General features: G+C 48.5%; 4 protein-coding genes and 1 pseudogene across 8 annotated transcripts; 2 read left to right on the top strand and 3 right to left on the bottom strand.

Moving 5' to 3' along the window:
* The first annotated feature begins 136 nt into the window (after nt 1-136).
* On the top strand, nt 137-4,895 carry LOC120692007 (transcription factor-like protein DPB). Of its 2 annotated transcripts, XM_039975222.1 has the most exons (9): nt 144-674; nt 1,534-1,610; nt 1,864-1,907; nt 2,261-2,338; nt 2,416-2,562; nt 2,648-2,716; nt 3,438-3,536; nt 3,663-3,733; nt 4,341-4,895. In XM_039975222.1, the coding sequence occupies exons 1-9, from the start codon at nt 355-357 to the stop codon at nt 4,576-4,578; spliced, it is 1,143 nt and encodes a 380-aa protein (XP_039831156.1). In that variant the 5' UTR covers nt 144-354; the 3' UTR covers nt 4,579-4,895. The 2 variants fall into 2 exon arrangements, 1 of the variants encoding a protein (XP_039831156.1); XR_005682443.1 differs by lacking the exon at nt 4,341-4,895 and having other exon boundaries at nt 137-674; nt 3,445-3,536.
* Nucleotides 4,896-5,496: 601 nt separating this feature from the next.
* On the top strand, nt 5,497-7,473 carry LOC120687613 (peroxidase 44-like). Its single transcript, XM_039969635.1, has 2 exons — nt 5,497-5,820; nt 5,936-7,473. The coding sequence occupies exons 1-2, from the start codon at nt 5,608-5,610 to the stop codon at nt 7,067-7,069; spliced, it is 1,347 nt and encodes a 448-aa protein (XP_039825569.1). The 5' UTR covers nt 5,497-5,607; the 3' UTR covers nt 7,070-7,473.
* A 2,593-nt stretch (nt 7,474-10,066) lies between these two features.
* On the bottom strand, nt 10,067-14,198 carry LOC120691323 (4-coumarate--CoA ligase-like 1). Its single transcript, XM_039974365.1, has 6 exons — nt 13,049-14,198; nt 11,629-11,821; nt 11,247-11,389; nt 10,812-10,879; nt 10,603-10,705; nt 10,067-10,420 (listed from the first exon to the last, which is right to left on the bottom strand). The coding sequence occupies exons 1-6, from the start codon at nt 14,084-14,086 to the stop codon at nt 10,304-10,306; spliced, it is 1,662 nt and encodes a 553-aa protein (XP_039830299.1). The 5' UTR covers nt 14,087-14,198; the 3' UTR covers nt 10,067-10,303.
* Nucleotides 14,199-15,429: 1,231 nt separating this feature from the next.
* LOC120689389 lies at nt 15,430-24,574 on the bottom strand (annotated as a pseudogene).
* A 165-nt stretch (nt 24,575-24,739) lies between these two features.
* On the bottom strand, nt 24,740-27,450 carry LOC120691302. Of its 4 annotated transcripts, none has more exons than XM_039974348.1 (5): nt 26,966-27,450; nt 26,568-26,677; nt 25,623-25,736; nt 25,449-25,550; nt 24,740-25,057 (listed from the first exon to the last, which is right to left on the bottom strand). In XM_039974348.1, the coding sequence occupies exons 1-5, from the start codon at nt 27,192-27,194 to the stop codon at nt 24,887-24,889; spliced, it is 726 nt and encodes a 241-aa protein (XP_039830282.1). In that variant the 5' UTR covers nt 27,195-27,450; the 3' UTR covers nt 24,740-24,886. The 4 variants fall into 4 exon arrangements, with proteins under 4 accessions (XP_039830282.1, XP_039830284.1, XP_039830280.1 ...); XM_039974350.1 differs by having other exon boundaries at nt 26,568-26,668; nt 26,966-27,445; XM_039974346.1 differs by having other exon boundaries at nt 25,623-25,739; nt 26,966-27,442.
* Between the last annotated feature and the right edge of the window lie 469 nt (nt 27,451-27,919).

Below are 27,919 nucleotides of genomic sequence, written 5' to 3'. Positions count from 1 at the left end.
TCCGTGCACGTTCTTGCGTTCTGGGCCGATACCCGTCTTCGCGTCGCGCAGATGATAATCCACGGCGGTCGCGCGACGCCACCGTCGTCACGAACGCGAAACCGCTGAAGAAGCCAGCAGCCAAAGAAGCGAAGAGACGCGAAACAAACCGCAAACCAAAAGGAAAATCAGAAAAAATTTCGGGGTCCCGTGTCTGCCCGCTCTCCCGACGATTTCCCTCTCTCCCTCCATTTTGCCCCCTCCTCCTCCTCCTCCTCCTCCTTGTCGCTTTAGGGTTTCTCCAGCTCGGCGCCCCGGCTCGCTCCCTCCCTCCCCGATTCCGCGCACCCGATTCGGCGCGGCCGCCGCGTCGCCATGGTCTCCGGCGTCGCGGACAACCCGGACGGGGACGGCGGCGCCCAGCGCCCGCCGCCGCCTGTGGGGGCCGGGGCCGCCCTTGGCACGCCGCCTGTCTCCGCGGGCGCCGCGCACTCCGCGTCTACTAGTGGGGGGAGCGCCGGCTCCCCGTCCAGCCGCAGCGAGCAGCACGCCCCCGACGGTGCTGGCAAGGTTGCCGCCCCCGGGGCTGCGGCGGCGGCGTCGGCGTCCACGCCGGCCAGCGAGAGCACGTTCCTCCGCCTGAATAATCTCGACATCAACGGCGACGACGCGCCGTCGTCGCAGGCTCCTACGAGGTTGCCTTCTCCGATTTGCTTATCAGTGTCGCCGTCCAGATGCTGCTGTGTGTGACAGTGTTGAGTGTTCCATTCGAAACTTGTGGAGATTGGCTATAGCCACGTCAAGTGCCAATGCTAGTTTGTGGAGCCATATTTGCCCGCTATTAGAATTATGTTGTGGTCTGGTTCCTGTGTGGCTAATTGGTTATTTTGGAGACAGGCCTTGATACAGCGTGTTGGCCATGCAAAAGGATGTCCTAATTCCTAAAGATAGATGAACAACAATACTGTGGGAAACTGCTCGTTCCATGTAGTAGTATGTGTATTTGAGCAAGAAAAAGCCACTTCCCAGAGATTATAGAATGGCTAGACTCAGTTGTTTAATTGGGCCTCTTTTTTGTTAAAACCTTTGTTGTTTTATTAACATATAATATAATTCAATATGTTCAATGTCCCCTTCTGTTTCATTAAAACGAATATGTGTGGCAGGATGAATTATAAGCTGCTGTTGTTTTGACATGAATGCTTTGTGTGCAACCATGATTTACTCCAAAGCATATATATCAGATTATGCCTTGTAGGTTTGACATCTTAATTGTTTATTTGATGTATATGCACCTATGTTAACCAGTAAAAACATTGTCCATATGACCTGCATTAATATAGAGTCATAAACTACAGAAACTGAACCTAGCAGTTACCAATTTGAAGTATCTTTTGCTACTACACATACGTATACCTCCATGTATACATATTTACTTTGATAATAAAAAGGTTGAAAGTTCATTTCGCAGAAGTTTCTACTTCTCTCAGTACTCTCTTCTGTATCCTTTCTTTTAGTTACTTATCTAAGTTTTGGTGAATTGTAAAACTGCAGCAAGAAGAAAAAGAGGGTCTCACGGGCAGTTGGTCCTGAAAAAGGTAACCGGGGACTGCGCCAGTTTAGTATGAAAGGTGAGGCTACTTTTTCCCCTTCCATGTTAATACTACTACTAATTGACAGTTATCTTTGAAAAGTTAAGGTAGAAACATAGTGCAAATGTAAACATTAATGCAGTTATCTAGTATGCATTCTCTGTTTCCATCATATTACTGCATTCATTTTGTGATACATTCGATGGCTCTCTTTATAGCGAATGCTCCAGTAAAACAGTGGATGCAAAATATGAAAATATCTTAGATGTGGGTTTCATTTGTTCCCTTGCAGTTTGTGAGAAAGTTGAAAGTAAAGGGAGAACAACATATAATGAGGTCAGTACCTTTTCATTCTATCATCCATATTTTTCTTCTTGTTATTCAAATCATGCATTCTAGGTCACGTGGGTAAACTCCTGAATCATTTACATGTAACATTTCTACCTTTTAAGATTTGATCCACTATTTGAGAGGGGAAGTAAGATTAGATAGACTCTAAAATCCAAATGGTATTATATGTACCAGGATGTTCTGTCCACTTGGTCATTGTTTGTATCTGACCACTACCGTACATTGTTTGTATCTGGATAGTTTTTGGGCTTCCTTTTGATCATTGAAAATTCTGTTGGTGCAGCTCTGTTTGTAGTGATATTAAATTTTATTCATATTTATCTTCTTCGTTTTCACAGGTGGCAGATGAACTTGTTGCTGAGTTTACAGACCCCAATAATAATATTGAGGCACCAGATCCTGATAATCCCAATGCAGTAAGAAATGTGCCTTGTACTTGGTGTATTTATTTAATCTGATATGTGATCGGTCCTCACTGTACATTAAAATGCAGCAACAATATGATGAGAAAAATATAAGACGAAGAGTTTACGATGCTTTAAATGTTCTGATGGCTATGGACATTATATCTAAAGATAAAAAGGAAATCCAGTGGAAGGGCTTGCCCCGGACTAGTATAAGTGATATTGAAGAATTGAAGGTTCTTTTCTCTCTTATAAAACAATGTATTTTGACATTTGATGTAGTTTTGCTTGTTTTATTTATTGCTTTGTCCCTTTTTACAGACGGAGCTTGTGGGACTGAAAGGTAGGATTGAGAAGAAAAGTGCTTATTTACAGGAGCTACAAGATCAAGTAAGGATATGACATCAGTTTCCTCTTCCCACGTCCAGTTCATGCAGTTGGATCTTATATTTTACCTATATTGTATGGCACGACCCTAGTGAAAGAGCTTATGGTGTTGTGGACTTTGTTTGATCGTGGCTTTACGCAACTAAAGTTGTAGCGTGGACAAAGTACATACTCTTGGTGGCATGCTTTATCTTCATCTGTACTGAACTACTGATTGATAAAATATTTTGTTTATTGTTATAAGGATTCTTAGTTGTCTCTTAGGCTGCATATTTAGTGCAGCTCACTGTCTTTACTGGCATATGCTGTTCAGACCATCAAATCAAGGTCCCCAATTCTGGCTTCTGCATATGAATTTCACTTTTGATGTTTGTGATGTTTCATGTTTCCAAAAAAAAAGCACTTTGCTACTGTTCTTGTCTGTGCTGGCTTAGATTTGTAGAGCGCGCCTGTAAACTGTCATGTACAGTTATCACATGCGACAAGCTGTAGCATGTCAGCTCCATGATCAGCTTGTTTTCGTGAAACCAGTTGCCCTTTCTCCGATTTACTGAAAAGCTGGCTTGCCATCAGCATTGTTAACTTTGTTTGCCACAGTATGAGTTCGCTGAAAATGTTTGCGGTAATTGTTACCTTATATTTTGTGTTACTCTCTTCTAGTACTTCTTACCACCTACCAAACTTGTGATTTTCATACCATGGACTTTTTTTTTGGCATATCAAGTATGTAGGTCTGCAAAATCTGATTCAACGAAATGAGCAATTATATGGTTCGGGAAACACACCTTCTGGTGGAGTGGCATTGCCATTTATCCTAGTTCAGGTGAATATGTTTTCAAGTTTATGGTTTTTTCCTCTTTTGTACACAATAGACGAGTAAATGAATTTCACATCCTTTTGCACATGATTTAGAGCTAAATGTCAGGGATATTTGTTGTTTTGCTTCCAGACCCGGCCTCATGCAACCGTGGAAGTCGAGATATCAGAAGATATGCAGTTGGTGCATTTTGATTTCAATAGGTGAGACATGAATGATCCTTTTCTTGCCTTATTGAAACTGGTTATTAGTTACTGCTCTTTAGTTTGACTGGTGCGAATGCTTTGTATTCAAATCTAATTTAAATGCTTGCTGTCAAGGTTGTTTGCAAATTTGATTTGTGCAATACTGAAACGTCATGTCCATTGTTTTTGAACGTGAAAATTATGTAGTTGCTTTGTGGCGTTGGCTATGTTTTAAGCCTTAGAATAATTTTAGTGACACAGAATAGCTCTAATTTAACCCGAAGTTCCCGCTAAACTAATTTTCAAGTTTGGAGTTGATGTAAATGGTATCAAACTATCAATGCAAAGAGCATTTGGTTCTCAGCATACTGTTGTCGCTACTTGCCCTTTTGTGGTAGTATATAGCAATGTTGGTGCAAGTGTGCAACACTATTCTAAATTGGACAGATGAGAAACACCCCCAGGATTCTGAATTCCATATAGAAAAGATAAGAAAAATACGAACCTTATGTACTGAGTTCTGTGAATCAAATGTGTCTAAGACTTAAGTACAATTGTGCATGTATGCTTCTTAGATCAACTCAAGTTTTCAGTCTGTTTTCTAACTTTTGTTCTGAAACTGCAGCACACCATTTGAGTTGCACGATGACTCATATGTCCTAAAAGAAATGCAGTTCTGTGGAAGAGAACAACATGACAGCACTCATGAGCCAACCTCAAATGGAGGTGAGGGCTCAAGCATGTCAAATATTTACTGGCAACAGGTACAGCATGCAGGGCGGCCAAATAACGGCACAGTTAGGTTACCAGGCTCATCGCCTATTCCAGGAATATTGAAAGGGCGTGTGAAGCACGAGCACTAACACTAGGGTGTTCGTTCACTGGCCTTTTTATCTGAGTCTGAGCTGTTTGTTTTTATTACATTTCTTATTTATATGTAAAGGGCCTGTAAATTATTGGAAGGGGACGGTAGCTTGATCTAATTTAGTTCTGCACCAGATTGGTAGAACGACAGGTGCCCTGAGTAATTCTAGCCGTCTTTATATCGGTTCCTTTTGTATGGTTGAGAAAAGCATTGACGTGTTGTAATTTTTGTAGAGCATTGTAAAATAGGTGACGTTGATTTCGGTAAAATGTCAGCAGCTTGAGTGCTTTATTCTGGGCACCGAATTTTCTTCTACTTCTCATGTGATAACCAGACAAGGCCCAATTCCACGAAGCATATAGCTACGTGATGGCGATAGTAATCAGACAATGAAAATGGGTTAAGATGACACCCTTAAATTCAACGTGAATCACTAGGATTTGCCCGAGCCTGTAGGGGTGTTTTGTCATTTTCTCACTTCTCATTGCCCCCCCCCCCCCCCCCCCCCCCCCGGCGTTTTAAACCAGAACATTCTCGTTAAAGTTTGTACACAAGGTCTCCCATTTGCTCTGTCCCTACATGATCTATCTCCGTAATTCATAACTGAAGAAAGTAAGTGATCTGTGACCCTCTGTTTCTTTAGATGAGAAAGTCCAACCTGCTGGTCTTGTGCCTTGTCAATGGTATAGGCCCTACACATGCAACTCTGAGGACAACAACAAAGGATGTACTCCTACTCCTACATGGCACCACTTTCCATGAATAAACCCAGCGAATTTCATGCCCGCCCATCCTCCTGTTGGCTGGAACACAGCCTTGTCGTGAAGAGAAGGGCGGCTCGTGGTGGCATGGCGCGAGACGGGAGCCCTTTCTTTCTATTATTACCCTGCGAGCGAGACAGCCTCTCGTCCCGTCCCCGTCCTCTCGGAGGCTCCCCTGGTTGACCGCCTCCGCCTGCTCCCGGTATAAGCGTGGCCCGGACGAGTCCTGGCATCGCACGGACCCCCAGTCTCTCTCGCTCCGCACCATGGACGCCCGCCTGGCCATCCTCCTCGTCCTCTTCCTCGCGGCCGCGGCGTCCTCGCCGCTGGCCTCCGCGCAGCTCGACAGAGAGTTCTACAAGACGTCGTGTCCGGACGCCGAGAAGGTCATCTTCGACATCGTCCAGAAGCGGTTCAAGGCGGACCCCGGCACCGCCGCCGGCCTCCTCCGCCTCGTCTTCCACGACTGCTTCGCAAACGTAACACGCGCCGACCGCTACTCTGTTACATATATAACTATATATATTATATGTGCATATATATATGTATACGTGCGTGTCTTCTCACTGCTCCTGCTCTCTTGGATCGGTGCAGGGCTGCGACGCGTCCATCCTGATCGACCCGCTGTCGAACCAGGCCTCCGAGAAGGAGGCGGGCCCGAACGTCTCCGTCAGGGGCTACGATGTCATCGAAGAGATCAAGACGGAGCTGGAGAAGAAGTGCCCGAACGTGGTCTCCTGCGCGGACATCGTCACGACCAGCGCCCGGGACGCGGTGCGCCTGACGGGCGGCCCCGCCTACGAGGTGCCCATGGGCCGGCGCGACTCGCTCACGTCCAACCGCGAGGACGCCGACAACCTGCCGGGGCCCGACATCGCGGTGCCCAAGCTCATCGACGAGTTCTCCAAGCAGGGCTTCAGCCTCGAGGAGATGGTCGTGATGCTCGCCGGCGGCCACTCCATCGGCATCTGCAGGTGCTTCTTCATCGAGACCGACGCCGCGCCCATCGACCCGGAGTTCAAGAAGAACATCACCTCGGCTTGCGACGGCAAGGACTCGGGCAACGTCCCCATGGACTTCGTCTCGCCCAACACCTTCGACTCGAGCTACTTCGGCCTAGCTCTGGCCAAGAAGATGCCGCTGACCATCGACCGGCTCTTGGGGATGGACGCGAAGACGGAGCCCGTGCTCAAGTCCATGGAGGCAAAGCCCACCGACTTCGTCCCCTTGTTCGCCAAGGCCATGGAGAAGCTCAGCGTTCTCAAAGTTCTCACAGGGAAGGAAGGCGAGATCAGGAAGACGTGCTCCGAGTTCAACACCGCTGCGCCCAGCGGCGGCGCGTCGGTGATACGGGTCAGCTCCTTGAACCCCGAGGAACAGCTGCTGGGGGGACTGCCGCAGCCAGGGGGCAGGAAGGCGGGCGGTCCCGTGGATCCGGCCGTCAGCGTGCCCCTGTCCCCCAGCGAGCTAGAAGCCAAGAGGCTGAAGAATGAAGGCAAGATCGCCAACACCAACGCCGATGAGGCGGCCGCCAAGGTTTTGGGCGGAGTCGTCGTCAGCGACCGCGGCGTAATCCAGCCGCCCAAGGTTGTGCCACTAATCGGCGAGGAGAGCAAGATGGCGGCTCCTGGCGACAAGATCCAGGCGGGCGATGAGCCGGGCAGCAAGTTGCCGGGGCCCGAGGGTGTTAAGCCGCCGGGACCCAAACTCCGCGGAGCCGCGCAGTAGATGGCCGGCGGTGGGCCGGGGTAGCCGCTGGATCACCTGCCAGGGCGCACGCCGCCCTTGTGGCAGTACGTATACCGTATACGTATACCACCCAGATTTTCTCACCCGCTATATATCTACTATTGTTTGTAGAAGGGACCGGACGAGCAACGTACGTACCGCAGCTGATTGCTATAGGTCTAATCACCCAACCGTTGTGTCGATTTTTTTTTTGACAGCGACCAAAGCCCCTGATCGTTTTTCTTTCGACTTCATTCATTCAAGTCCTGGAGACAAAAGTTGTATGTTGTTTTGGCAGCTTAGGGTGCCGACAAAGTGAAATTGTACCAATCTCTGCTATCTGCAGAGCGATATGTTTTTCTTCTTCTTTTTTGCGAGTACAGTGTAAGTTTTTCGTGTTGCAAGCCATGGCATCATGTTTCGGCGCCAAATTATTGAAACAAGTTTTGGCGCGAGATCATGCCCTGATTACATGCAGTATGAAATCCTGGGCAGATTACAAGCTGTATGTATGAATACAGATTTGCTCAGACTCAAAAGAGTGCTCTTGATAGATTTAGGACCCCCAAACCTGTCATCTAAGAAGTCAGATAAAAAATTTAGGGTAAAATCTGTTTTTAGACCCTGAACTATTACGGTCGTCCGATTTTGGACCTGAACTACGAAACCAGTTATCCCACACTTTTAAACTAACCAAACCGTGCAAGTTATCCCCTTAAGCTCAATCCAGGCCGGTTTTGGACCACGTCACCATCCGACGTGGCGTACTTGCCCAGTCATCCTGCTGCTCGCTGCGCGCTACTCGCCTCGCTCCTCGCGTCCGCGCTTGCCGAGCGGGGCGCAAGATGGCGGTGACACCCCCGGCAGCCAGGACCAGGTTAGCACGGCATGGTCGCACTCCTCGCCGCCGTCGTCGCGGTGTTCGTCTTCATCGCCTCCGCCACCATCTACCTCCGCCAGCAGGGCGCCGCAGCCGCCGTCGCACGGCTGCCGTCGGCCTCGGTGCCTTCTTCGCCAGGAGCGAGGCCAAGGGCGCTGTGCGACGAGAAGGGCGGCGGCGCGCTCTAGTGCGTGGTGTGCCTCGGCGAGTTCGAGGACGGTGTGCCTAGTCACAAGGATGCAACCAGCAGCAACGGAGAGTCAATGTGGCCACCGAGGAGTAGAGGCAGGATGTGCTGGAGCTGCACCGGATCGGGACCCAGCGGCTGGCCATGCGGTCGCGCTCGGGGAGGGGGCCGGCGACGACGACGGCGCCGCAGCTGGCCCGATGGCACCACTTCGCGGGCTGCCGCTCCCTCGCCGCCCTGCTCGACCGCGACCTGGAGAAGCACGCGGTGGCCACGTTCAAGCCCGACGGAGCTCCTGCACGCACGCGGCCGCGCTGCTCCCGCATGCATGCCACCGGCGAAGCTCCCGACCACCCGCCGCCAGCCCGCACCTCGATTCAATGGCACCGGACTCGATTCGAGCACTACAGACCACGATTTGAGTGCGTCGCACTCGATTTGAGCACTGCGGACCCCGATTAGAGCGTCCCAGACTAAATCCAGAGCGGGGCCAACGAGTTCACGCCGAGGACGGCGACGGCGATAGGGTCAGCGGCCGGGATGCGCTGGCCGCGGCCATGGCGTGCACGAAGCAGCGCCGGGCCACCGCGGTGCCGAGGGCGAGGCCAGCCTGCGGTACGAGGTGTTCGTCAGGGGAAAGCGGGAGCGGCTCCGGGGGCAGGGCGACTTCCGCCGCCGCCACGCGGTGCGGGACGAGGCGGGTGGCGTCAATCTCCGGCGCGATGGCGGCCACCTGCGCGGAGATGGGCAAGGAGGAGGCGGAGAGGTCGGCGACGGCGGGGACGGGGCCGCGGGCGCGAGGAGAGAGGTAGGCGAGGAGCGCGAGGAGGGCCAGCGGGAGCGCAGGGGAGGACGCGGCGGTGGCAAGCCGGCGGGCAGGCGCAAGCGGCAGCGGCGAGGCAGCGGCAGGGGCGGGCGGCAGCGCGGCGCGGCGGCGGTGCGAAGCGGCGCGTTGCGGGCACGGGTGTGGCTGGTGGAGTGGCGCGGGCGGCGCTACGGCGCGGCAGGCGGCGGCTCGAGCCCCTGCTCGTCGGCGCGGCGGAGCGGGCAGCACTCCAGCGCGGCAGGTGGAGCGGAGCAGGTGCGCGGCTCTGGTATGTGGGCCCACTGCCACGTGTCTGTTGAAACCGCCTTTTGTTGCCACATCAGCGCCACGTCAGTCCAAAGCCGGGCTGGTTTCGGCGGCGGGGGTAATAGTTTTCTGGTGGAGGATGTTTGGTTTTAAAGTTTGGGGTTGAAAATCGGACGACTGTGATAATTTAGGGTTGAAAAACAGATTTTACCTCAAAATTTAGGACCCCCAAATCTGTCATCTAAGGCTTGCTCCAACGGAGCCCTGCAAACCGCCCCCCACCCTATGTAGGAGGAGCTTTTGGGGGAAATTCCCTCCAGCGGTTACCCCAAAGCTCCCCTATATATGGGGGGAGCTGAAACTCCCCTCATATATAGGGTGAGTTTCAATTCTCCCTATATTCTAATCACATCATTTCTTCATGATATTAATCTTGTTTGAGTCCCGTAACATGATGATAATGCGTATTATGACAGTACAAATACTATATGATTTTTTTAAATCCAAAAACGATAAATAAATAGTTAGTTAATGAGTGATAGTATATAGAGGGAATAGATATGGGGGAATGGTTGGAGAGAAGGAGTTATAGAGGGAGAAATTTTTTGGAGGGAGGTAGTAAAATATAGTAAATAGTACATTTGTGGGTGTTGGATGGGGGGAATAGTTGGAAATAGCCTAAGAAGCCAGATAAAAAATCTTAAGACCAAACCTAGAGCTTGAGACCATGGTTTAAAGAAATCGGCAGCAAGGGAGGCGGGAGGTCGAGGTGCCGGACAAGGAAAGCGGATCCGACGAAGTGCCAGGCGGCCGCGGCGTGTTCGGACTTCGGAGTGATGACCGACGGCGGCGAGACTGGAGACAAAAAGTTTTTTAAGAGCCGTGTCTTTCAATGAAGTAGGGGAAAAAAAAAGAGAGTTTTACAAAGCAACGGCTCGCTCGCTGGCTCTTATGCCGCGACCCGCGAACCCCATGACGCTGCCTAGTAAATGTCATGTTTCATAAGGTCCACTCAATACAATCATTCCACAAGTTTCGAATCTAGTATAGCTAAGAGGCAAAGCAGTCTTCTGACACAGATTCGAAGTGGTTTTGCTATAGCTTTGACGATCTGACTTTAGCGATGAGCTCCCTTCTCAAAATCTTTCCTGAAGCAGATTTTGGTACGCTGTCCACAAAGGTAACCCTCCTCAATCTTTTGTAGTATGCGACCTAGAACACAGTTCATCAACAAAACCACTAATGTATTAGCAGGCTTGTATCAGTCGCCGATAAAATACAGATACCCTTTAATTCTCCCAGGAGTTTCAAATATTCCATGCTTGTAAGACAGGAACTGAAAGGGATAAAGTAACGATGGTCATGATTAAGCCGACGTTCCTACAAGGGCTCACCTGCTTCTCGATGAATTTCTGGACATCAACTTCAGTCAAAGAACTAACAGGGGACCGTACTACATAGGCAATAGGAACTTCCCCAGCTTCGGCATCAGGAAACCTTGGAAACAAGTAGAGCAAACCATTAAGATATAACAAAACAACATATTGGAAAAGGCATGTCCATGAGCAGCTACAAAGCAGCAGAACTAAGTGGCTCCACTTACGGAATAACAACAGCATCCAGAATTTCAGGATGAGATAGAAGTAATCCTTCAAGCTCAGCAGGTGCAATCTGCCAGTAAAGTAAAGAAAAACATCAAATGCAACTAAAAGGGAACTACATGATATGCTTGAAAAGACGGCAATACAAGTGCACAAAGAGGGTTCCTATTATGATAGATTAAATAGGGGCCTTTTCTAGTTATATCAGAAAAGTGATTGTAAAAGTTTAAATGTATGATGTCTTAAATCTGAATAATAATTGTCTGAATCCAAATGCCTAGTAGAATTGCAAACATTAGCAGCCGAAAGGCCCCAAATGAGGCAATCTGCTTCGAGTAAGCATGGTCCAGTTACTAATTTCCAACCCACATGTTTATAAGAAAAAGCTCGCAAAAAATAAATAAAATGTATTTTTGAAAAAAATTAGGATTCTCTACCTGGAAACCTTTGTACTTAATAAGCTCTTTAAGTCTGTCAACTACAAAAAGCTGACCTCCTTCATCAAAGTACCCAATATCACCAGTATGCATCCACCCTTGCTTGATTGTAAATTCAGTAGCTTGCACATTGTTGAAATAACCTAAAAATAATACACTCAATAATTAGGAAAATGTTTTGGCCACAATATTCCTCCAGGACAGAATACTATGGAGAACTTTTGGACCTATTGTAAGTGAGCAACCTAAAAACAATGCTACCAATTACTACAGCCCACAGCCCAGTATAATATTTTTTTGACTGAGCTTGGAAACTTTTAATAGTTGACGATATGGAGAAAGAATGTAATACAATATATAAAGTCAATGATCAAAATTTTACCTTGCATTATGTTCGGTCCTCGAACACAAATTTCTCCCAGTTCATTTGGTGGCAGACATTTCAATGTTTCTATATCTACAATCTTTGCTTCAACTCCTGAGACAAGTGATCCAGCTGACCCAAATTGACGAGCTTGTCCTTTTTCTGGCCACTCTAAAGATATGATCCCACAAGTTTCAGTCATTCCATAGCCCTGCAAGAGGAGCGCCAGACACCATGAAACTTAGGCATGCGAAAGTCGTTCAGTTTACAGCTGACATGACACATGGATGAAAGGAATGCCAAAAAGAATGCACATTTTCAACAGTTTCAGCAACATAGTGACTACATGTATAATCGGAATGCATTCACAATGCTGCATGTTCCCATAAGAATCTTTAAGATAGTTACTTCATCCAGTTACTACGTTATTAGTAAGACATTTTTGACAGCAAAGTACAACTAATGATAGGTCAATTCGGCTGTCTAAAATGTCAATCGGAGGAGTACCGCATCTATGTTATGAAAATGACCTCGGCTCAGTAGGAGTAGGAGTACCGCATCTATGTTATGAAAATGACCACAGCTCATCACCTGTCAAAATTTTGTTGTGATTTCAAGACAAACCACCAACACTTTTAGAATTTATTTATCACAGCAGGGATTCCCCCCTGCTGTATGTCCCTAAAATATACAAATCCATTCCTGCAGACCAGGCATCCAATGTTTTCAGGTGGACATATTGTTCAGTTCATTGATGCTATTTTATTTTGAGCATGTGGATTGCACGTTTGCCATCTGATAAATCACCCTATTTAATATATCAAAATGACCCATAGAATAGAATAAATAGAATACAGAACATATCACTGATAACCTATATGACTGCAACATTAATCAGATGACAAGCAACACAAGAAGCAATTGAGTATTGTGCTTCCATGTATTGTGAAGTTTGGAGCTGCACAGCAATATTGGAATACGATGACCCTCCAAGTTATATGCACAACCAGAACTGTCCATCGTGTGCCTTAATTAAGTTATATGCCAAGGGCAAAACGTTTGAATATCCAAGTAATAGTATGTAGCATCAGAATGTTACTTTCCCTATAGTCGGAAAACGAGGGAGAGTCACTCTCACCGTTACAAACTGCAAAATCAGGTCCAAGGGCCTTTCATTTGGTATTTCCACCATCACTATTAGGTCCTTGGTGCAGCAGTATCAAAGTACAAAGATTCGAAATTTGTCGTCTAATCCAACTTTTAAGCTAAAGACAACAGAATCAACTGCTGGAAAAGGCTGAAAAGATGGTGGTCCTTTCAAACCCAGAAAGAGCCCAGAATCCTCATCGTTTATACAAAACACAGTACTACAAATCTACAATTTATCAGCACATTAAGATCAAATTGAACAACTGCGAGGTAGTTGACGGTCAATTACCTGGGCGATGATGGCATCCGGAAAGTTTCTGGCCACGACCTCCATCACGTCCTTGCCGAGCGGCGCCGCGCCGGAGCCGATGAACCTGAGCGAGCTGAGGTCGTATTTCCCGGTCCTCTCAATCTTGGCGAGCGCGATCATGACTGGCGGCACGCAGAAGATGTGCGTGACACGGTACCGCTGCACGGCGGCCATCACAAAGTCCATGTCGAACCGCGGCAAGGACATCGCGACGACGGCGTTGCCGCGCTGCATCTGCGCGAACGTGAGGACGGAGAAGCCGAAGATGTGGAACATGGGCAGGAAGCAGAGGAAGACGTTGGGCCCCTCTCCGTGCGTGTCTTGATCCGCTGTGATCATGGGCGCCGCCGAGATGAAGTTGCGGTGCGTCAGGATGACGCCCTTGCTCGCCCCCGTCGTGCCCGACGAGTACAACAGCGCGGCCGTGTCGCTCTGCTTTATTGGCGGGCGGCGGTACTCCGTCTCCTGCGCCCCAGCAATGAGGTCAGAGTAGAGCGTGACGCTGGCGCCGGGAGGCATGGAAGCGGTGGCGCTGGCTGCATCGCCGTCGAGCAGTATGGTTGGGAGGCGGAGCTCCGCGATTTTGGGGAGCAGCTCAGACACTGTGATGGCGAGCTTGGCGCGGGAGTCGGTGACCTGCTTGGCGATTTCCCTTGGGGTATAGAGGGGGTTGGCCGTGGTGGCGACGGCGCCGAGGGCGGTGACGGCGAAGAAGCAGACGGGGTAAAGGACGCAGTTGGGGGCGAGAAGGAGGACGACGTCGCCCGGTCGGACGCCCGCGCGCGAGGCGAGAGCGACGGCCGTGGTGAGGACGGCGGAGCGGAGGGCGGAGAAGGTGAGGGCTTGGCCGCTGGCGGCGTCGGCCAGCGCGAGCGCGGAGGGGCACGCGTCGGCGCGGCGGAAGAGGAGGTCGGTGAGGGAGAGGCCCGGGTCGGACTCGATGCGCACGGCCGGGCGCAGGGAGCGGTACACGCCGTCCGCGCCGTAGCCCGCGGCCGGCGCCGCCGTGCCGGCCATTGTCTCTTGCTCGGTCGCGTTGTTGTGTTGCGCGGCTTGCGCCCGAGTTGTTCGTGTAAAAAATTGCTGACGAGAGAGAGCGCAGAGCGGCGTGGAGTGCCCCCCGCTTTGTCTCGCCTTGCACTTCCGATGAGCCAAGGATATTTGTAAGAGTTACACAATGATAGAGCAGGAGACCCGGTGACACATAAAATTGTCTCTCTTTTTTTCTGAACGGAACGCATGAAATTGTCTCTATCGAAATATCACTTATTTTCATTTGAATTTGGAAAACTAGATCTATGTCCAACAATCACGTTGTATTGAATGAAATTCTAAGTTGAGTAGTGGAGCTAAGGGGTTAAGAGATAACAGAAGGACGATCCAACCAGGTTGTTTCCTTTCCTCAATTCATTTATAGGCTGAAAATGCAGTTTAAAATTAAAGTTTTCTCTCGGCATCTTTAGCATGGAGTATTGTTTCTATAATATATTTTCATACTAAATTTATATGGAGGTACAAATGTTAGAAATTTTTAGATATAAATGCTAGTAGTTTTTTTTATAAATTTAGTTAAAGCTAAAAATATTTAACTTCTCGGTAAGCGAGAATTACGTTCTTTTAGAATTGATGAGGGAGCAGTAAAAAACGGTTGAGGCAACCGAGACGAGATCAAGCCGCGCGGGCTTTGACTTTGAGCACCCATAGTTTTGTTCTTATGTCTTTGCCCTTGCGTAAGCACGCAGCATCACCAAATGGAGACTTCAGACTTCCCCTGCTAGTATTCCGGTTTTTTTTTTTGTGAATGAGCACTGCTCCTGCTAATCTTTCAAACAATGAAAAAGTATTTCGTTTTTCTTCCTTTATGTGACTTCGCAATGCGCTTGAAGTCCTGAACATCTTTGTATCGTTTTCTCATCTCTAGCAGCGTGGTGGGCACCATCTGTTCACGGAAGTCAGAAGAGAAGAACCTCCAGGCTCACATGGGTCTGTTTGGATGCGTCCTCGGGGCCCGCCACATCTGGCGCTGGTCCCACGCCGGCACCGGCGAGCTGCGGCGCACGCGCTGCCACGCGCCACCATGGCGCGCGAGCCGGCCCGCATGGCGGCGGCGGCGAGCCCACACCACGTCGCCGGCGGGCGAGGGAGGCGTTTGACCGCGGTTGGGTACTTGGGCTCCGGCGTCGCGTCGCCTTCATGCCGTGCTGACGGACGGACCACGCAATCGGCCAGGCCAATGCAGGAGTTCCGTGAGGATAACCATGTCCTGCTCCTGCCCCAGCCCATTGCTGACTCTTTCTACCGGATCTGCCGATGCAGTGCTCTTGATTCTAGATGCTGATTGGTGACTGGATCAGGACTCATTTGCCATAGCTTTTATTTTATTTTATTACTCCTTTCTTTACATATCACTCTATTAATACAACAAGTGATGAGGAAGAGTGCGTCCCACTTGGCAGTTAAGTAGTAAGTTTTGAGAGTGACAAGAGACCAAGCACCCTTGTGGTCATCCCATTCCCATCCGAGTGCAGGATGCGATTATTTCCATCGGTGCAAGCCCGAGCAGGGGCTCACTTGTTGGCGGATCAGCTCTCTTCTCAGAATCTTTCCTGAGGGAGATTTTGGCACACTGTCCACAAAGGTAACCCTCCTCAATCTTTTGTAGTACGCAACCTGCAATACAATTCTTTATCAACAAAACTACGATGTGTATTTCCGTGCCAGTAACAATCGTATTAAAGAAAAATAACTACAACTACACGTTCGTTAAAAGAAAAATAGCTACAACCATGTGTACTGGTGTACAACTGAACTAGTCCATTTTCATAGAAAATCATACTATGTAGTAGTTGTAAAAAATCTCTTGGGGAAGTGTCTAAGGTGAAAATGGCGTGACAATGACTACTGAAAATTCATAGGAAATCATATGGAGTAGCTGTAAAAGAATCTAAAAAATAGTAAGTATTATGCCCACAAAATTACGATAATAAAGAGTTAAATCAAGTCATGAACGAGGTTCCTAGCCAGCATCACCTGCTTTTCTATAAAATTCTGGACATCAGCTTGACTCAAGGAACTTTTTTTCTTTGGTGATCGCACAACATAGGCAACAGGAACTTCCCCAGCTTCAGTGTCAGGGAACCTTACAAACAAGTTAAATTCCCCGTTAAGTGATAAAAGTCAACAAGTTTCGACAAACTATAAGCAGCTAAGAAATCCTGAAATTCAGGTGGCTGAGCCTACGGGATAACGACAGCATCATGAATTTCTGGATGAGACAGAAGAAGCCCTTCAAGCTCAGCCGGTGCGATCTGTAAGCACAATATTCCCATCAGATAGATATTCTATGGCCAAATAGTTGAAACTCTCATGCGTATGGTTTTTTTCTTTTTGAAAAGGATCAAATATCTACAGTTTGGATGCAAACAATCCAAATTTGCATGGAAGAGGGAGTATTAATTTCTGCAAATGCGTAATCAGAACAGATTGAAAATCAAAATATACCCATTGAAATAGGCAAAGTCATATCTACTCCTGAATAATGTTACAAATCATGACAAGTGGAAGCAAATAACTGATCCAAATCCGTATGCTAGACTTTGCGAAAGTAAAACAAGCATACAGAGCAGGGGGCTAACTGAGACAGGTAAAACAAGCATACAGAGCAGGGGGCTAACTGAGACAGGCAATCTGGCATATATAAAGTAAAATCTTCTTTGCCTAAGCAGTGTCTAGTTACTTTCTTTTTCGAAGGGCAAAATGATACTTTTACCTGGAATCCTTTGTACTTAATCAGCTCTTTGATTCTATCGACAACAAAGAGCTGACCTCCTTCATCAAAGTATCCAAGATCACCCGTATGAAACCACCCTTGCTTGATTGTAAATTCAGTGGCTTCCTCGTTTTTGAGATAACCTGAAAGCAATGCACAGCCAGATAAATGGAGAGAAGCTACGCCCCTATTATCCCTTTAGGATGATGTCCATACACACACATATATACTGTATATGCACTAATGCTTAGCTTGGTATATTGTATCATACATAAATAAAGGGATGCTAAAAAGTAGCATTTTTTCTCATATTGCCATTGTGACGGAACCGCCAAATTAAAACTCTAATTAAGCGTAATGGCCGTCACTTGAACACATCGGGCTCATTAGCTTAACGGCTTAATTTGGCGATCCTTTCGCAACCCACGTCCCGATCGAAACATCACCGATAGTCCCACGCGAAGGTGGGCGCAGATGGTACAAGCACGACACATAATTGAAATATACAACAAATATACATAGAACTTGACCTTAAGTTTTACAAACCGAGTTTGAATAAATACATAATTCCCAAACTTTACAAAACTGAAATCCTAGTTCGCCTAGAGAAACGGGGCCTACAGCTACCAAAAGTGAGCCCCAGAGGGATCCCTAACTAAACGTCCGGCTCCACGACCACCCATCCCTCTGCATCCCGGCGGATGAACTTGGCGCAGCAGGGACAGAAGTCTACGTCTGCGTGCCCTGAAATAATGTTGGCAACAAACCCTGAGTATTCTAATACTCAGCAAGGCTTACCCGACCAGTGGGTATAACTTAGCCCACATAGCTAGACATGCAAGGCTTTTGGCTGGTGGTTATTTTGCGGAAAAAGCAACTAAAGTAATTCCTTACTTTCATTATTTTAGCTTCAGATTCTATATAAATTAACTCTCATCTCATATTCGCAAAGACCTACTATAGCAAACATGGTGATGCAAGCAAAATAAATTTGGTGAGCTCAATATTTTATATAAACATACCTAACTCATATTCTACATTTTTGCTACGGTGTGACAAAGAGACCAAGGCCCTCATAACCGCGAGACACGGCGAATCGATCCGATTTAACCTTGCAAGGTGGACCTAACCAACACGGCACGTATTTGCCCCGTCGGACTATACATACCAACCATTCCCCTCCCCGCCTCGAACTACAGGAACCAGCCCAACGACATATGGTCAGCCGAGCTCAACGTGAGACCACCAAAAGTAAACACATGCATCCCAATTGTCCGCGACTACTCGACTCGCCCCAGGAGTTGGGTGCGGGTTCCTGTACTTTCGAAGCAAGGCAGTACTCGGCTTACCGGTTTCGACTACCTCCTACTCCCGGCATGCGGTTAGTACAGTTCAATCCCCGATCAGCACTGCCACATCCACCGGTTCTTAATCGACACAGACGGGGCTAAGACACCCAGGAACCCTGTCCTGCTGCCATACCTATCCATCATCCCCGCCCGGTCTCACATTTCCATGTTCGTTTCGAAACCAATCTCACATACTGAATTATATAAAGATAATAATGTATCTCGCGAGTAACCGGAAATTACTCGACTCCTAACATCCTACATCTCGCGAGTGCAGGAGACCACTCGTCTTCTACCGGTAACATTAAGCTTAGCACAACTATCGTCCTATACATGCTAGTATAATTCCGGGAATCCTATGAATCATGCAACTAGGGTACCAAACAATTCTTGAACTTAATGCACAAGTAGTAGAAACATACATAGGTGTCTTAATTTAAAATACTAGGATGTGCACCGGGGCTTGCCTTGCGCCTGCTGCTCAACACTGGGGCCAGACGGGCCTTGGGCCGGGTGCTCACACCTCTCCTCTTGGGCTTGCGTCGTTTGCTCTTGTGGTGCCGCGATCGCCTCAAAGACGGCTCCCTCAGATGCGGATGCTACACGTATGCATATGAATTAAATGAGTGCAGCCCAAGAATGTAACTAGTTTACTTTAACTGAATTACCCTGCGGACTGTCCGCGCCCGAGTGGCGGACTGTCCGCCGCACTATCCTACCAACCCAGCAGAGGCAACAACGTCTCTGGAACTTTTTCCCACTTTACCTGCGGACTGTCCGGCCACCCCTGGCGGACCGTCCGCAGTTCAAGTACTAAACCCACCAGAGACGAAAACGTCTCTGGACAATTTCCTAGACTCTACTGCGGACTGTCCGCGCCCAAGTGGCGGACTGTCCGCGCCCAAGTGGCGGACCGTCCGCAGTTCACCCCTGCGAACCCCCAGAGACGACATCGTCTCTGGAACAAATTCAAGCCTCAACGGCGGACCGTCCGCTCCCCCATAGCGGACTGTCCGCAGTCAACCTTGCAAAAACAACCAGAGGCAACATCGTCTCTGGACAAAAACTAACCTGACCGGCGGACCGTCCGCGCCTCCCAGGCGGACCGTCCGCGATAACTAATTTCTGACCTTCGCCCTAGGCGGCAGCAAGGGCGGCGGCGACGGCGGAGGCCGTGCTCCGGCGCCGGCGACACGTCATGGAAGGGGAAAAAGGCTGTGAAGCATAAGGGACTCACCACGAATCCATTCCCGCGGTCGGTTCGAGTGGAGGACGACCGGAGAGGCGGGTCGGCGGTGGAGCAAGCTTCAAGCACCCCCAATGGTGTCCGGCGGTGGTGGAAAGATTCCGGCCGGGGATAAGCCGGTTTAGGGGTTTAGGAAGGTGGAGGAGGTGCCGAGGAATGTTCTCATGCGAGGAATCAAGGTTTGGTGGACGGAGGAGGGAGATCGAAGCAAGGGGCGACGATGGCGCGGGAGCTCGAGCTCCGCTCGGCCCTGGAAGGAAAGAGGAAGAAGAGAGGATTGACGAGTGGGTCCCAAGCCCATCCAGATAAATATCTGGGCGACGCCTCGCGGACTGTCCGCCGTCACCTCGCGGACTGTCCGCGTGGTGGTTGTTACAGCCATATTGTTTGATTGAGCTTCGCTATTGTGTGTTGTAGTTGGCCAACAAATAGAAGTCAATAGTGCCCCTTTTGAATAAACAAAGGGAGAGAACAAGAATGCAGTGCTTGCCGTACCTTGCATTACATTTGGTCCCCGGACACAAATTTCCCCTAGTTGAATCGGTGGCAGATGTTCCAGTGTCTCGACGTCAACGATCTTTGCTTCAACTTGTGTGACAAGTGTTCCAGACGATCCAAGTTGACGAGCTTTATTTTCCCCTTTCTGGACTCTCTAGCGATATGACCCCACATGTCTCGGTCATACCGTATCCCTGCAAGATGGATGAGGGGCATTGGAGTATGTAATGTAGGGCAACCATATACAAACTGCAGTGACTGATGCCCGGTTTACCTGGACAACGTCGGCGCCCGGGAAGTCCTTGGCCACGGCTTCCATGACATCCTTGCCGAGCGGCGCGGCGCCGGAGAGGATGAGCTTGAGCGAGCTGAGGTCGTACCTCCCGGCGCTCCCGTGCCGGGCGAGCGCGACCATCACCGGCGGCACGCAGTAGAGGCACGTGACGCGGTGCCGCTGCACGGCGGCCATCGCGGAGTCGACGTCGAACCGCGGCATCACGACGACGGTGTTCCCGCGCTGCAGCTGCCCGAGCGTGACGACGGAGAGCCCGAAGAGGTGGAACATGGGCAGGAAGCAGAGGAACACGTTGGTCCCCTCCCCGCGCGCGTCCTGGTCCGACGTGAACATGGTGTGCGCCGCGATGAAGTTGCCGTGCGTCAGGATGACGCCCTTGCTCGCCCCCGTCGTGCCCGACGAGTACAGCAGCGCTGCCGTGTCGCTCTGCTTGGTCGGCGGGCGGCGGTACTCGTCTCCCGCACCCCGTCGACGAGGTCCCTGTAGAGGATAACGTTGGTGCTAGAAAGCACGGAGGCGGTGACGCTGCCAGCGTCGCCGTCGAGGAGGACGGCTGGGAGGCGGAGCTCCGCAACCTTGGCGGGAGGTGGGCGATTGTCACACCTGGTTTTAAGGATAAAATCGAATGCATAGCTATATGTACGCCAGAATCAAGTTTCATATATATAAAGACATTATAAGTGAATAATCAATAATAGTATCACGTAAAAAAGAATTACAACAATAGAAGATTATCATAGTTATACAGTTTATCCTGAAAACGAAGACTTCAAACTTCACAGGCAATCGACTGGGGGTTGCGCACGCCTAAAACTCAGCATCATCTTCAAAATACTTCTCAGTAATTTTTCCTTCTGAGCAGCAGTAAGTAAGGGTGAGTACACTTATGGTTGGTACTCAGCAAGACCACCAGAAATAACCAGAAAATGATTTAATTCCATATTTAAATTAAATTAATCATGTGAGGGTCCAAGCCTCTCTTGACCGTGAGCACGGCTAACCGGTTAGTTTTAACTCTGCAGAGGTTGTACACTTTCACCACAATTCGCATAAAAGTTCCGAAGAACTTTGAACCCAACCACGCAATGTGCTAGCTAGGCACAATACCACACTTCCGAGGTGCGCTTGCATAGGGACGCTACGAGGCCTTTCCGAAGAATCCCTATATATATATATATATATATATATATATATATATATATATATATATATATATATATATATATGTTGGTCCCTGCCTTTGCGGTCCCTCAGAAGACACAGCTTCCTTCATCCGCTCCACAACACAAACTCATAACCACTAAGCAAATCAACCCCAACACAACATATAGTACATCTAATTACTTAGCTAAGACCAGAGTCATATATTATTGTGGTTGTACGGTTTTCTTGGGTGGTTCTCCATGTTCCAATTAAATCATAATACTCTTGTAATTAAGTATAGATAGAAAGATGGTTAGGGTCACTTGCCTTTCTCCAACGAAAAGCTACTCTTACTGCTCTTCAGCTTTTGCTCACTTGGAAAACTTGATCTTCGATCTTCGAACAATGATCCTTCTACTCGAAACAATCATCAGGCAAACATACAAAACAAACAAGAAGATACATCTAAGAACAATACACCAAAACAAAAGAAAAGCTTTAAAAGAGCGTACTAAAGGATAGGGGTCGCTGCTACGGTTACGAAAGCGCAAGAAACACAAAAAACGGAACTAAAACGGCGATTCTATAGACTAAACGGTGCTTCAGCGATCTAGTTGCGATTAACTATAGAGTTAAGAGCTAGCGGAAAAGATTTGCAAGACACAAAAAACTGTGCTCACAGAGGATAACAAGGTCATAAAGCTATCGCACATGTTGCAAGGATCACGTGAGCACGAGAATCGATGAAAACGGAGTTAAAACGTGAAAGATATGGCTAAAATAAAGTTCTAAGGACTTGTTTGCGATAGATTTAAACTTCTAGGGGCTGGCTCTAAAGAAACCATGGACTAAAACGAAATTAAACCTAAACTACAGGGGCTAGCATGCAAAACTCTATCTCCTGGACGGCAGGTTCTATTTCAGAAAAGTACAGGGTCTAAACATAAAACCAAGGGCTATTTTGTAATTATTTTTGAACTGGAGGGGACTGCGGGTTGATTTCCTATAAACTTAGGGGCTCTTTTGCAAAGTTATCGAGTGTTGACCGGTATGTAGGCTGTTGATTCAGGTTTAGATCTAATCTCGACCGTCGGATCTAGATCTGAGGATGGGGACGCGATGCGACGGCACAGAGCGGCGGCGGCGGCGGTGCTGGTGCGTCCAGCGGCGGCTTTTGCGGCGGCGGCGAGCTCGCTGGCGATGGCCGGAATCGGCCGTCCGGGCACCGTTTCGAGCTCGGGTTGGCCTGGGAGAGGTAACACGCGACAGGTAACGCGTCTAGAGGGTCGGCTCGGGGCGCAGACGCGGCGCTGCGGCGACGACGAGTTATAGAGCGCATGGGAGAGCAGAAGAAAGGGAAAAGGAAGGGGGCGCGGCATTCCTCACCCTGCGGTGAAGCTCCGGGGACACACAGGCGTTGAGTGGAGGCGGCGGAGCAGCGGGACGACGGCGGCCCGGAGCTCCCGAACTCTAATGGCGGCCGCGGCTAGGGTTTGCGGTGAAGGCTGCGGCGCGGGTTGGAGAGGGGTTCACAGGGGCGGTGCGGTGCTTATATAGGGGCAGGACCGGGCCTTGGCGTGCGGGCCAAGAAGGAAGGAGCGGCGCGGGGCGTGCGGCGGCCGGACTCCTTGAGTCCGAGTCGCCCACGGGAGGAAGACGACGGCCCCAACAGGTAAGGCCCACTTGTCGGTGGCAGAGAGGAGAGGGGGCGCGAGTTGGGCCAGGGAGAGGGAGTTGGGCCGGCGGTGGAGTTTGGGCCGCGGGGAAAGAAAAAGAGAGAGATGGAGCTTTGGGCTGAAAACAAGAAGAGGAAAAAGAAACAGCTTTGCATTTTTGAAACTAATTCAAACAATTCAATTCAAACTCAAATTCAGAGAATTCAAATTCAAATTGAACAACAACCAATAAAACAATGCAGTTCAGCATGAATGCAACACAAACAAAACAACCTCAATTATTTTAGAAGACAACCAATTATTTTGTTTTTTTACTAAATTCTCTGTAAAGAAAAATAAATGTTGAGAAAATTTTAAAACTATGAGAAAATTATTTATTTATTTTTATTTTTAATTACATCCTGAAATCTAAAATTTTCAGGGTGTGACAGCGACTGTGATGATGAGCTTGGCGCCGGCGCCGGCGACCTGCGTGGCGATCTCTCTGGTGGTGTACAGCGGGTTCGCCGTGGTGGCAACGGCGCCTAGCGCGGTGACGGCCAAGAAGCAGACCGGGTAGAGGACACAGTTGGGCGCGAGGAGGAGGACGACGTCGCCGGGGCGGACGCCCCCGCGCGCAGAGAGCGCGGCAGCCGCCGTCAGAGCCGCGGAGCGGAGCCCGGCGAATGTGAGGGCGCTGCCAGTGGCGGCGTCGACCAGCGCGGGCGCCGCGGGGCACGCGTCGGCGCGGCGGAAGATGAGGTCGTTCACAGAGAGGCCCGGGTCGGACGGGATAGGCACCGCCGGGCGCAGCGAACGGTACACGCCGTCCTCGCCATAGCCCGCGGCCGGCACCGCCTTGCTCGCCATTCCCCTCTTTGCTGGTCCGTGCTCTCGCTGCGTCCGACCACGAAATCGCCGAGCCGGAGGGGAACTTTTATTGTCGTTCTCAGCGCACGGCGCACTGATGCTGTGAAGCATGAGCATGCTGACCAACTACCCGGTCCGTACAAACCTCGTACAACCAAAACATTTCACGTGTCAGAGACGATAGCATGTGAATCATTCTCGAAGTGAACGACCATGCGATTTGATTCTGCGCACTGCTAAAATACGTACACACCGATCAATGCTAAAATAATTCAATCGAGGAATCAAAACAGGGACACATTAAAAATGATAATCGGGATGTCATCTCAGAGTTTTGTATACGCACAACGGTGACCGGATCTGTACAGGTTGGATGTGATTGGTTACTTGACAACATAGCCAATCCAAACCAGACTAGGCCGGTCTCGATGAAAATTTCGTGAAGGATTTTATAGTATTATAAATATCATCAAATTTGTTGACATAGCTTTGAGAGAGAGATGAAGTCTCATGAGACGTGAGGAGAGTTTCATCACCATGATATTCATCTGGCACAATTAACTGTGACCATGAAACTCCCACTGAGACTGCCTTTACTATTTTGTGAGTTTATTTGGTTGGCTGAATATCTTGTGTTGACCCACATAAGATTTTGTTTAGATACTGCATTGCTCCCTAGGCTGCACTGTTGTAGCTAAACTAGAGCCGAAACTTGATCAGCCGGGACGATGTGCAGCCTGCACATACGAGCCGCATTTGCGTTTCCTACTATGCAAGCTGTACAGGATCACTTGCACAAGCGGAGCCTAACTAAGGCTACCAAATATCCAAGCCTGGGTAGGCTCTTATGCAACCTACCAATCATAATAGTAGAGATTAAGTTTACAGTTTCTGCACAATGGACAATTGCTGGCACAATGCGTGCAGCGAATTAGAGTGAGAGTATATATACAGCGTGAATCAATTTTTGTTAACGTTTTGGCTCTGGACGTCTAGAATAAGTTCCACTGCCAATAGATCTTGTCCACGATACCTCCACCGCTCCGCACGGCGACATGGAGGGTCTCTGATGCTGGAGGAACACCCCAGAGCAATGGTACCGCGACAGACATGGTTAGCTTCTCCTGGAGCCCGTCATTGCTCGCCTTTTCTGCGGCGACAACCTGCAAAAGTGACGCCCATTACAAACTAATAACATGCGCTCACTCAATGTTATATCAATGCACCAAGGTGAGCTGCCAACCATACAACTCTTAACATTTATATATATATCCAGATATCCTATCAGCCTTTTTATTCTGATTGACTAAACTTTATGCTGTTTTTCTTTGCTCTGTAACCATGCATAATTTAGATTTGCTTGGTGTGCTGCCCTCATTCCTTTGGCACTGTCTTTTTTTGCATAAGAAAACTAGGTTCAACAATCAGCATCCCATGTGTGGCACTGTTAGTTCTTTTTCCTAAAAAAAACAAGGAAACAAACTGGACAAGTTTTCCTTTATAATGGATAGATTACTTTTGCACATGTTTAGTTCAATATACATCAGAACATACCTCACCACCATGCTCCAATACTGTATCTTCCACCACATCACTTAGCATTTCAATGGAACGACAAAAGCCAAAGATGCATAATCTTCTGCCCATGTCCAGACCCTGAGATATCAAACGGTATTACTAAAAGGAAGTGTAAATATGGTAAGCAAATAAGTAGTAACAAATATCTACGTTTGTTGCCGCTATGTTAAATAGTGCTCCAAGACAAAGACTTTGATTTGGATCCATGTAGGAGCTCTCCTGAAACCTGCGCAACTTTTGTTTACTCTTCAATTTCTGTTGCCTCTTCTGAAAAAAAAAATTCACATGAGAACTAAAGTCTGTATAACATGGGAAACATTGACGAGGACAAAGTAAACTAACAGCTTTGGCAAACAGCAAGTATTATGAAATCCATACTTTATTAATGATACAAGAATACAAGAAATACTCTTATAAAGTTCCTAACAGTTTATCAGTCTGACATTCTCTAACCTAGCACCATGGGGTACTGCTGTGTGCTACAAAGTGCAAAATCTTTTGTGTTTATAAGGTACAGCTAGAGATGCATTTGACTAGGGACTAGCTGAAAGCATTCACATCAAAATGAATTTTGTACCTGCTATTGATTCTGTCAATGCAGGCATTGGCAATTAATATGTAGTTTCATGAAAGGGATTATAAATAAAATTCTGCAATAATTTATGCAAGATGTGTAGTTATCTGAAATCTACTCTTCCATCTTTGAGGTGAATCTTGGATGCTAATAGTCACCACAACATCCTTTACAGCTTTTGTAAATAAGGTACATTGCAATGCTATATGGTGATGAGCTAGCTTCTACTGTCGAAAATTGAGTGTGATGCTGAATACGCAAATATATACATCTTTTAAAGTTTCATTATTCCTTTAATATCTGTCACATCTAAAAAAATACTGAAGCACATATACAATTGTTACAGAACACTGTGATATCATACAAATAAACCTAGAATGAATTTATTGCTGCTTAGTATGATGCACTGGGCTTTCTCTCCGACTGTCAAGAGATTTATATACATAGGGTAGTGTAAAAATTAAACGAGCTCAACATGAGATACTAGTTAATGTGAGTGCTTCAACTTGAAGATTCAGTACCTCAGAAGAACTAACTCGACGAGGAACCAGGGAACCCCCAATTTGGACCAGCCCATCCGAAGTGAAGAGTGTGACCCTGTCTTCCGGCACCCACTGAATGTCTGCTAGTGCTAGGACACAAATTGAGCCCTTTAGACGGCGTTGGAAATGTGCATACAGAAAGCACTTACAAGAAGCAAACAGAAGTGTGTAAAATAACGAACCCACTAGCCATCTTATTAGCTTTCCACTCCACGCAATACAAGACAGTAATCGTGGCATCAATACAAATTAGTAGCCTTAAGTCTTTAACACACAGCAGACCAACACAACATACTACATCCAGCGCAAGGTGAAATCAATGCAGCCTATGCATTTGGGCGGCGATCGAGACTTCGAGAGGTAGCCGGCGAGCTTACCGAACCCGGAGGCGAGATCCAGGGGCTGGTCCCAGGGGTAGGGCCCGTAGAGGTCCTCCGGATCGTCCTTCCCCGCCCGAGCTCGCAGCCGGTGGAGCGACCGCGATCCGGACCGGCTGCGGCGGAGGAGCCGGGACCTTGCGTGGAGAGGGGAGGAGAGGGGCCTCCTGGACGCCAGCGAGCGGGGGAGGGAGGAGGAAGCGGTGGACAGCGCGGCGGAATCGGCCATGGGTAATGACGGGGAAGGCGTGGAGAGAACACGCGCGGCAGTGGGGGATCGCCGATCGCGGATAAAAGCCGAGGGATTTTATGGTAAAGGTGAGGTCGGCGCGCTCTCGTCTTTTTCCTGTGGTGGTCGTGGATTCCTGCGCGAGGTGGTGGACTTGGTTCCGGCCGGAGGAGCCTTTTGCTTGGCCGGCGGTGGCTGGTGGGTGGTTCCCTTTCTTCTTCCGGGTGGCTGTCGCCTGTCGTGGCCACAAGGACGACTGGGCGAGGCGTGGGATCCCGGACGTTGGCTGGTTTCTTCTCCACGCGACGAAGGCGTCAGATTTAGAGAACGAGCCGGGGTCTCGGGGGATGAATATTCCGCGATGATCGGAAATGGATATGGATATGGATAGGCTGTTCGGCTGGTCTGGGTTTGGTTTGATTTGACTTATTACGGTTTATTTTCTCTCACACAATATTATTTAATCTACCAGCCGAGCACTATTCATTCTACTAGCCGAACAAGCTCTATATTCATTTTCGATCTATAATGCAACCGCGACCACACTTTTAGTATTCAAATTGGAAAAGTTAAACATCTTCAATAAATTACTTATCTTTTTTATTATTAAAAAATGATTTTTTGGTGATGAAATACTCTAATAAATTATCCATCGAATCTCCACCACTCATAACACATATCATTTGTGTATCTAAATATACCAGCGACCCTCGAATTTGTCCTCA

This window comes from Panicum virgatum, chromosome 9N, assembly GCF_016808335.1.
Source record: "Panicum virgatum strain AP13 chromosome 9N, P.virgatum_v5, whole genome shotgun sequence".
Classification (NCBI taxonomy): Eukaryota; Viridiplantae; Streptophyta; class Magnoliopsida; order Poales; family Poaceae; genus Panicum; species Panicum virgatum.
The sequence above is the reverse complement of the archived record's forward strand: the minus strand, read 5'-3'. Positions and strand labels throughout refer to the sequence as shown.